At 36.0% G+C, this 10,218-nt stretch overlaps 1 protein-coding gene across 1 annotated transcript; it reads left to right on the top strand.

Moving 5' to 3' along the window:
- The first annotated feature begins 4,564 nt into the window (after positions 1–4,564).
- On the top strand, positions 4,565–9,959 carry LOC150103603 (protein singles bar-like). The gene is made up of 3 exons (XM_090398299.1): positions 4,565–4,771; positions 4,907–5,047; positions 9,161–9,959. The coding sequence occupies exons 1-3, from the start codon at positions 4,751–4,753 to the stop codon at positions 9,233–9,235; spliced, it is 237 nt and encodes a 78-aa protein (XP_090254425.1). The 5' UTR covers positions 4,565–4,750; the 3' UTR covers positions 9,236–9,959.
- Positions 9,960–10,218: the final 259 nt, after the last annotated feature.

The following is a 10,218-nucleotide window of genomic DNA, read 5'->3' as shown; positions in this document are numbered from 1 at the left end:
TTCTTCATATACATGCTGTTCTTCTAGTTGAAGGAGATCATTCTCGCTTAACTGTTCTGAATGCGAATCGACCAAGTTTCTCACATCTTCATTATCCAGTTCATTAAATCAAAGTTCTTTTCCAATTGTGCTGATTTCTTCAATAATGTTAGGATTTTGCGCACGATATACTAACGTAGGCTTGAGTTTAAAGTCGCCTTCTGCATTGCCTCCTAATAAGAGAGTGAGACGATCTTTAGATACTTTGTATCCTGGTCGAGATGCTTCTGTTTAAGCTAGGAAAGTTTTGTTGGCATACGCTTCCAAAAGAGACCAATTTCATCGACGTTGAATACTTGCCGATCGTCATAATCACTCTCCTGAATTATCCTTTGCAATTCTTCAGGAATCTTGGCCGCAGAATCTTTATCAGCACTAGCAGATTCTCCGGTTATTCTTACATTATGCAGTTCAGTTCGATTTTTAAAACGGTCAAACCATCCTAAACTCGCAGTAAAGCTTTCGAATTCCTCTTGAAATTCGGTCTCTTTCAATGAGGTAAAAATATTGAGTTTTTGCCTGAATATTCCCTGTACTAAGAGGTATTATGTTTATGGTTATAATCTTCAATCCAGCGTGAGAGAAGACGCTCCATCTCGATCATTAAATGGCTTCTATTTCAGGTAATCTGCATGCTTAAAGTAAAGAACAAAGAAAAGTAGCAACTTTTCCTTGTTCTTTGTATTCTTTGCTCTTATTTAATATAGTCCGAACTGTAGACTCGCTGTTTTACAATCATTGTATTACTGGCTCCACTTTCATGTCTCTTAATGACTTTCAGCTTCTCCGCTCGCTGCAGATTGGCGACAAAAAATTTCGCATAACGTAAAAAAATAGCGTAAACTGATTAATTACTCGCTTAAAGCGGGAAATAATATCATTTCACTCAATCGCGCTAACTGATTATCATGCATATCGAATTCGCGTTAAGCGAGGTTTTCCTGTACAGTAATTGAAAAATGATTTTGCAAATGTGACCATTAGTATCCTCTCTCCAACAGACCGACTTAGAATCTCGTCATGGGCATGGATGCTTGCGATTGGCTTTAGGTGGGGGATGAATTTCAATCTTTCGTGGGTGGAAGACATAGAAAAATATGTTTAAGGCCAGGAAAACTATTTTACAGACATTTTGAATTGCACAGCAACTGAGTTACACGAAAGTTAAATACCAGTATATTATTATTTAAAAAAAAAAAAGCGATTTGTTAGCAAATCGACACGCAGTTAATTTTTACATCTCATCATCTCAACTCAGGACTGTAGTAAGATTATTTTTTCCCTCCATCTAGATGCATATAACAGCACTGCTCACCGAATAAAGTTTAATTGTGCCATTTGAAATCTTTCGTAAAATTTGTGTTGTCTTAAATTAAATCGAGAAGTTTTAATAGTTAAATAGAACAAAATTATAGGCTAAGATGATCTCACAAGCTTCTAAGACATTTAGCACATAGCGGAGAGGGCGCAACTGCTCTGATGATGACGTCATTGAAATATTTCTTCCTGGCATTATTTGTGGTTCAATACAACAATCACAAGAATAATTCCACGTTTCATAACGTTAAATTGTAGTTATAAATAAATTAGAAATGGACTGTTTGTGGTTCGTTGTATTAGCAGACCACGAGATACATCTTTTAGTTTGAGTTTTTTTATTCAAGCTTTTTATAAACACAAAAAAAAAAAAAAAATACGTGACCTTCTGAGATTAATTGACAAATAGTTTCTCGAATTTTTTCAACTAATACGGAATTGTCTCATGATATGTTGAATCTTTAATAGAATATTTAGCATGTAGAAAACAACGGCAATGTTGATAACATAGATAACTAAACAAGCCCACGTAATAACCACAATAATAAGTTTTAAGAAGTAAATATTTCATCCTAAGTATCTTAGGACATCGTCAGTACAGTTAATTAAACAATACTAGGAATAACATACAGTTAGGGCGCATGATTACAATGGAATCCTATGCTTGCAGTAAGGTGTTATAGAATTAAATTAAAATATATCTGGAGGGAAAAAAGGCGGTCTACCATGCTGTATTCTGTCAAAAGCTTTAGCTAATCCAAAAGTATCATGGCATATCCATTCCCCTTGTCTAGTTCAATGCCAACATTATTATAGAATGTGAGCAAGTTGCTAAAACATGACCTTCCCTTAGTACACCCATGTTGTTCATTGCAAAGTAGAGAACCTGTTTTACATTTTTTTTAATATTTAATTCCTTTTGTTTTAATGATGCAAGTCGTAGTTAAAAATTGTCTTTATTTCATACTTAACGTCATCTTTATCAGTTAGGCATAAAGTTATAATTTTTTCTGGGTTGCATGTTATGTAAAATGTGTTATGATTCTACATGTTCTATTTCGATAAAAGCATTTGATAAAGTCCGTGAGACAAATTATTATTATTATTATTGGTGTTCTATTTTTTATAAACGTTAAAGTTGTGGTAGATTAATGGGATGAATTTACGATTGGCAAAGTTATAGATTTCAGCGTGTTACTTACAGTGAATGGTGTCGCAGTGAGTGAAAGTAGGGTGCCACAGGGTTTGTGCTGGGGGGGGGGGGCACTGCTGTTTAATTCATATATTGGCGATATAACATCTGATTTGAAGAGGAGACATAGACAGGAGAGGCGAATGTATCATGCTTGCAACTAACTGTGCTTTAAATGTAGAAAGGCTTATGTGTTCATCGTACATGTTGACTAGTTTTGACGGTAATATATCAGAACACACAAAGATAAGTAAATAATTATTTATTGACTTATTGCTGATATTTCGCAGGTGTTCTAAGCAGCATCTTCAGAGCACAAAACACAGTTTGTCACAATAAACGAGACCACAACAACGTGGTATAATAATGGGACTAGTTTGAAAAATTGTAGCAACAGCACAAAGACTAAAGTCCTAATTAGGCGCCCTCTGTGTTAAAAGAAAAAAAAAAAAAACAGAGAGAGAAAGCCGGTACATCTTAAGATGACTGTATCCCAAATCTTCGATAAATTTATACTGCCATATTTGTTAAGATTCGGATACCCCTGCACACATGATCAACTGGAAGAAAACAAAAGTAGTGCACAGAAGCTTTAACAAGTCAGAGAGATTATTCTTAGAAGCAACAGAAGACTTGAAACATACTCCGAATCTTAACAAATACGGCTGTATAAATTTACCTAAGATTTGGGAGACAGTCCACGAGTGATTGTTGAGAAACAAATGCATTCACAACGTGTCACTGTTTGGTGCGGATTTTGGGCTGGAGGCATCATCGGTCCATTCTTCTTCGAAAATGCAGCTGGTAAGGCAATAACAGTTAATGGTGCTCGCTATCGAGACATGATAATCCAGTTTTTTGTGCCTAAATTGTAAGATATGGATGTGGACGACATGTGGTTTCAACAAGACGGTGCCACATGCCATACAGCCCGAGAAACAATTCAATTACTGCACGAGTCATTTCCTGGTCGTGTAATTTCCCGTTTTGGTGATCAGATTTGGCCGCCCAGATCATGTGACTTAACGCCGTTGGACTTTTTTCTTCGGGTTTTTTGAAGTCTAAGGTTTATGCCAACTAGCCCACGACCACCCACGCCTTGAAGGAGGAAATTGAGCGCTGTATCAACGAAATTCAGCCACATTTATGCAAAACGGTCATGGAAAATTTCGACAAAAGAGTGCGTATGTGTCAGCAAAGCCGTGGAGACCATTTACCCGATATGCTATTCCATGCATAACCCTATATTGTATACTTTATGAATCAATAAGAAATTATAATTTTTAATTAAAAACCTGTGTTTTCTATCAAAATTACTTCTTGCGTGAATTTTGGGACACCCTGTATAACTGAATAAACCGCCTGCATAACAGATAATATTTGTATAATAAAATTTTCATCATGCTGCAATTTCCATGTTCGAGTTTGTTTTAATAAAACTGTATTCGCATGCTGTTGTTCTACCAATCACTGCGTTTAAAATTTTTATAGCAATAATAATTATGACTGAGAAACCTTACAAGATGGATGCCAAGTATTGCATGTAAAATGCAAAAAGGAATTAAAGAAAAAATAGGAAACTTTTTTGCATTATTTTAATCTTTCTGCCCTTGTTGTAATATATTTTGTGATGCTCTGCCACAATTTTAAATATCATTTCGAGAAAGGTTAATTTTTTCCTGGTTTAGAGGGAAACATGACTTCTGTTCCTAAATTTCATTTCCTCAGCTCTTCATACTGATGGAGGGAAGGGATAAAGAAAGTGGCACAGAGAAAAAGAAAGAAGAGAGGCGAGGAGATAATGCGAAGAGAAAGATAGAAAAAAAGAAGAAAAGGACACAATGTTAAAGAAAGAAATGGAGAAGATATTAAAAAAGCAGAAGAGAAAAGAGAGAGAGAGAGAGAAATTGATAGAGACACAGATAAGAGATAAGTATTAATGAAAGATAGTAAGAAAAGACAAACAACAAGAGCGAGTGAGAGAGAGAGAGAGAATATAAATATATGTATAGTAAATGAATTGTATTAACATCTTTTCAGACTTGTGGCGGGATTTGTCTGGGCCTCACCATCACATTCGGCACGCCAGTGTGGCTCATCTTAGGCACCTCCTACTCTTTCTTCCTCACAGCCACAGCTGCTGCCCTTTTGGGATCGTCGATCATCCTTTTTTCGTATCTGATTTCTTCTCACACGTTCAAGATGGTTCGCACGACAGTACTGGTAAGCAGTCTTACTCACGTAATAAAATTAAAAGCAAAGACTTAACTTTAACTGATAAACCTCATTGGTATTGAGAATTAATCTGCACTTTTTAAAACATAAAGTACTCGATTAATCAATCAAATTGCTTTGCAGGAAACTGTGCACAACATGGTTGCCACTGTCCTATACATCGCAGCTTCGTCTTTCCTTCTTCTCCAAACTTCGGTGTTCCTATGGCCCATGTACATCATAACTCCGTATTTCCAAGCCTACCCTGCCATGATGACAGCAGGGGTAAGATACATTTATTTATTTATTTATTTACAGCATTATGAAGATACTATTGGAGCAGCTGCAGCTATAAAATAAGGGAATATCTAAACATGGTGTATTGTTAACTAATATTAACAATACACCATTGGAAATGAAAATCAGACTTCGGTGCTATCGGTTTGTTTAGAGTTATTTGAAATAGTCCCTACGCACAAGTTGACTTTATGGCAGCTGCCTAAGTCTACAGCGCTCAAAAAAATAATTATAAAATGACATAAATGTTTTTAAGTTAAAAATTATATTATAGGTATTATAGTAATATTATATCACTTACATAATCGAAATTATATGATTTAGATTCTACTTACGTATTATTTAACATGATAAATATCGTCTGTCATTAAACCAGTGGCGCACTCAGGATTTAATCTTGGAGGGGGCCGAGCGCTCAGGATTTAACCTTTGGGGGGGTGGAGGTGAGTTGAGTAGACGTTTTGCGAATACACACTACACATCGCATATGACCCATAACTGAGCATCTGCAGTGATCGCTAATTCATAAGTAGCACACAACATAAATAAAAAAAATGAATTTTAATTAGGAAAAGATTTTTGGAAATTTTTCTAGTGTTTTTTTCCTTTTCTTTGGGGGATGCTCGGGCCCCTTGGCCCCCCTCTGGGTGCGCCACTGCATTAAACTAATTGCCTGAATAAATAAGTAAATAAAATAAAAATAAATTGAATTTGATAAGAAAGCATGACTACATATTTTATTAACAATTTATTATATATGTGTGCGTGTGTGTGTGTGTGGGTATTGACAATTGTCAATACCTGCACAATGTCTGTCATGTCTTGCCTTGAAATTATTCACAGACAAAGCACACACACACACACAACTGACTCTGGCAATCTATTCCACTCATTCACCACTCTCCAAGCAAAATTCTAGTCCTCACTCCCTTGCTAACCACACTTTTATTCAATTTCCATGGATGACCGCTAGTTTTCCTCATATTATTCAAGTACTGAAATATTTCCTCCACATCAATCCTGCAAACCCCAACTAAGCAACTTCTCTCATATCTCCTCTTATCCACCGATCAACCAGCTTCTGTAACCTCCAAATCTTTAATTTCTTCTCATATGGAACATCACACAGTCCTGCTACCATCTTAGTTACTCGCCTCTGAATCAGCTCCACCCTATTTACATCTCCAAGAAATCACGGTGACCAAAGTTGTGCGCAGTAATCTAGATGGGGTCGCTTATCAAAGTCTTATAAAGAGGAACTGACCTTCTAACATCTGCATTTCAGGGTGTTCCTCGATAACCAGGTAATCCTAGTCTCTAAATTTCAACTCCCCATCCACCTTATATTTTGCCACATTAAATCAGCATCCGTTCTCCTTTGCCCATGCTGCTGTCTATTTAAATCATCCTGTAAAATCTCATCATTTTTGTTGTCTATGGCGCTACCTAATTTGAATCATCTACAAACAATTGAATAATTCCTCACAGATTATTTCTTATATCATTAATGAACAAATTAAACAGTCTTGGTCCCAGGTACAGAGCTCTGTGGCATGCCACTAGTCACAGGCGTTCTACAGAATTGTACACCTGCATAAACTACTGTCTAATATCTCTCCATCAAACACGCTCTTAATCACAACACTAGCTTCATATCCATACCAATTTGATGTAATTTATGTATCAGGATTCCACGGGGTATCCTATCAAATGTCTGCGAAGTTCAACAGTATGACCGTATAGCCATTACCTTTATCAAACTCGGTCGTCACCTTATTATAGAAAGTGAGTAAGTTACTGAAGCATGTCCTATCCTTCCCAAAGCCATGCTGCTTCCCCTCCCCATACAGTATCCCATTCCTATCAACTCAGTCCTGAATTTTGTTTTTAACCAACTTCTCGAATACTTTGACCACCACTTCGGAAATACTAATTGGTCTATAATTAGCTACTTCTGTCTTGGAACCTCCTTTATGCAATGGAATTATTTTGACCTCCTTCCATTCTTATGGGACTACCTGAATTGAGACTCAGATTAAACAATCTAGTCAAAGGGACTAGCAATTCCCTAGCACATTCTCGTAATACATGAGCTGATATCCCATGGAATCTCATAACTGTATTGGCATCCAGATTCTGTAAGATCCTATATACCTCGATTCTCTTGTTCCTTACTTCCATATTAATCCCTGTCATATCTATTACTGTAATATCATCACCTGGATGATGCACTCTTGTAAAATGCTTATTCAATAATTCAACTAGTTTATCTGCTTCTGTTACTTTCATACCATCTGCATTCTTCAAAATCATTCTACTTAGTTCTTCTTTCTTTGCTTGACACATACTGAAAGAACTCTTTTGGATTACTCTTAGCTCATTCGGCTAATCTCGTCTCATACTTCGATTTTCCCTTCTTTACCTTACCAGTCACTCTTCTGGCCTGTGCTTTATACTGCTCATGGGCTTACTGGTCACCTCTATCTATGAATCTCTTCCACATGCTTCTCATTCTTTTTAACTCCTGCTTAATGATGTAACTCATCCATTTAATTACCAGTTTATTAAATCATGGTGTGCAGTTAGCTACTTGTTCCTTCAAACACCCATTTACCTTCCCATGCACTTCCAACATCTTTTTCCTGAAGTATATTTTCTCGTGATATCGCTCCAAGCAGTCTTCTAATTTTCTCGTAGTTCCCAGCCTTATAATTCCATATCAAACCCTCCTTTACTGAAAATTCCAGGTACTGAAATGAGAGCGATACATCCATCTTAGTTATACATAGTGGCGTGGGGAAGGGGTGGGATCCCCCGGGTGGCACTTTGCGTTTAAGAAATCTTGCCATACTCTGTATAGAACGGCAACTGAGTGATGAAGTAGACTTCGACGATGTCATCGACGATTTTGCTAACGGAAAAGCAAGAAAAATAACATTTTAGAATGTTGGAATTAAAGTTTTACTTCAAAAATAAACATAGTGTTTTAATTTATTTCCCTATACGTCGTTTTGACTTTTTGTAGTATTTTTGGTGTGTATTGAGGGGGGGGGAGGCAAACTCAGGGACCGCCCCGGGCGACAAAAGCTCTAGCTACACCACTGGTTATACACAAATCCTCAGATGTAATCACAAGGTCCAACACTATTGACCCCCTTGTGCCTTCCATTACATGCTGCCTTAGGTAATTATCTCTAAGAAGTTACATAAATTTCATTTCGTTCTGCCCATATGACCTTTCCTCCTTCCCATAATTAAAGTTACCCATAATAATTACCCGTCTTCTACTTATTGAATTTATTTGCCAATACATATCATCCATATCATCCTTTGCCTTCCCTGGACTACAGCAGCAGCCAACCAAATGCTTTGTCGTGTTAGCTCGCCTCAAACCAGACAGCTTGAAAAGCACTGTTTCCACTTGACTGATTCCTGTTGAGCTAGCAACACTAGCACTCTATTGGGCTGCCACTCATCTGATATCAATAATACCCCTCTCCCCATTCTGTTTGCTCTATCCGCCCTAAAAATACTATATAACCTTCACTTTCTATTCCACCTTAGTCAACCACGTCTCACTAATACCAATAACTTTCAGCCAATAGGAACTAACCAGTGCCAAAAATTTCTCCTTTTTATTCCTAATACTTCTGGCATTAGTATACATAAATGATATAAAACTCTTAGGCCCATAATGGACTGTATGCTTTGTATCCACAATCCCATTCCTATTTACAATCTTAGAAACTAAAGACAGCATTTTCCTACACTCAGCAACATTTTTTCTAAACTCCTAACACCAAATCAATTTAAGTGCAAACAATTTGCCTTCTACAAGTCTTTTTAGGCCATCAAACACATCCACAAACTGCACTCCATTCCTTCTACACATAGGCATTGAATTATTTGCAATTATTCGCAACACACCCTTATCATATAGCGGCAAAAACTTACTATTTAAGAAATATTAATAAAATATTTATATTAATGTATATTATAAATATTAATAATTTTATTTTATTTTATTCATTAATTAAGAAAATAATAAAAGTTGTTTCTTTTAAGCGATTTGTTAATTAATTATTGTGATTTTTTTTCTAGGTGTTTGGGTGTGTCGCTTCAATAGTTCACGCAATCGATGCATACTGCGCCTATCAAACGATGAAAAGTAATTGATATTTCTGTTAAATGACGACGCCAAAAGAATTATTTTCCACGGCGAAGATGTTTATGCGTTTGTGTGTGTGTCGACATGTTTTGTACAGTAGAATATTAACATGCTCCACGAGACTTAGTAAGTTGGTACGTGTATATTATTTACCTTACACCAGCATTTATGGCTGGCTACAGTATTAGTTGCCTCAGGAAAGAATGTCAAGGCCATTCCATTGTTCTGTCAGTAAAGAATGGAAGTCACAGTAATGGAAGAATAAACAGCTGGAATAATATTTGTGTTTTTCCTGATTTTTATTACTGATGATCAAATAAATTGACTACGTAACTAACAGAATTTGAATAAGCAGTTAGCGGTTTGAGATCGAAGCGCCCTCTGCGATGTCTGAGTTGAAATAATCGAAGTGTTTTTCAAAAATAAATGAATTGTTTCCGATAAGTGGAAAATAATTTGTTTAAATCTTTAAATCTCGCTGTATTAATAAAGGAAAAGGAACAGCCATCCATGCAGGTAATAAAATACGTGTAGAATGAATGTATTCAACTATTCCATTTCTCTGCATTTATTCTATTGTGTGAGGATTTTGTAGACGAAAGTAGTTTAATAACAGAAGTTTTATAATTTTGAGAGATTTTCTACTAATGCTGTGTTCATTTGTAACTTTTATACAATAATAATTTTCTTTTTGTTTTGTTCTCAAGGGAAATAAAGTGAATATTTATTGACTGTTCCAATTGTTAGTTCAATTTACTGATATGTAGCTAAAATGCGCAATGCAAGGTGTGAAAAAAAAATAGAAAAAAAAAAAAAGGAGCGATTTAGGAGACGCAGTGGTTGAGGTTAAACTGTATGTCGTATTATAATAATAAATAACTTGCTCTAAAGACCGGACAAGAAGTTTTTGAAGACACTTAACGACTAGAATGATTACAGATTTCCTGCTTAGTGTTGGTTGCAGTCTAAAATACTAAAAACGAGTACTTTG

Source organism: Typopeltis vanoorti, chromosome 9, assembly GCF_054136105.1.
Source record: "Typopeltis vanoorti isolate ZY-2024b chromosome 9, IOZ_Tvanoo_1.0, whole genome shotgun sequence".
Lineage (NCBI taxonomy): Eukaryota > Metazoa > Arthropoda > Arachnida > Uropygi > Thelyphonidae > Typopeltis > Typopeltis vanoorti.
This window is presented reverse-complemented; position numbering and strand designations above follow the sequence as displayed.

Excerpts from the sequence above, each read along its gene's own strand:
- LOC150103603 (XM_090398299.1), top strand. The coding sequence starts at position 4,751 with ATGGTTCGCACGACAGTACTG. Across the intron at positions 4,772-4,906 it reads TGGTTCGCACGACAGTACTG|GAAACTGTGCACAACATGGT; the intron begins GTAAGCAGTCTT and ends ATTGCTTTGCAG. Across the intron at positions 5,048-9,160 it reads CTGCCATGATGACAGCAGGG|GTGTTTGGGTGTGTCGCTTC; the intron begins GTAAGATACATT and ends TTTTTTTTCTAG.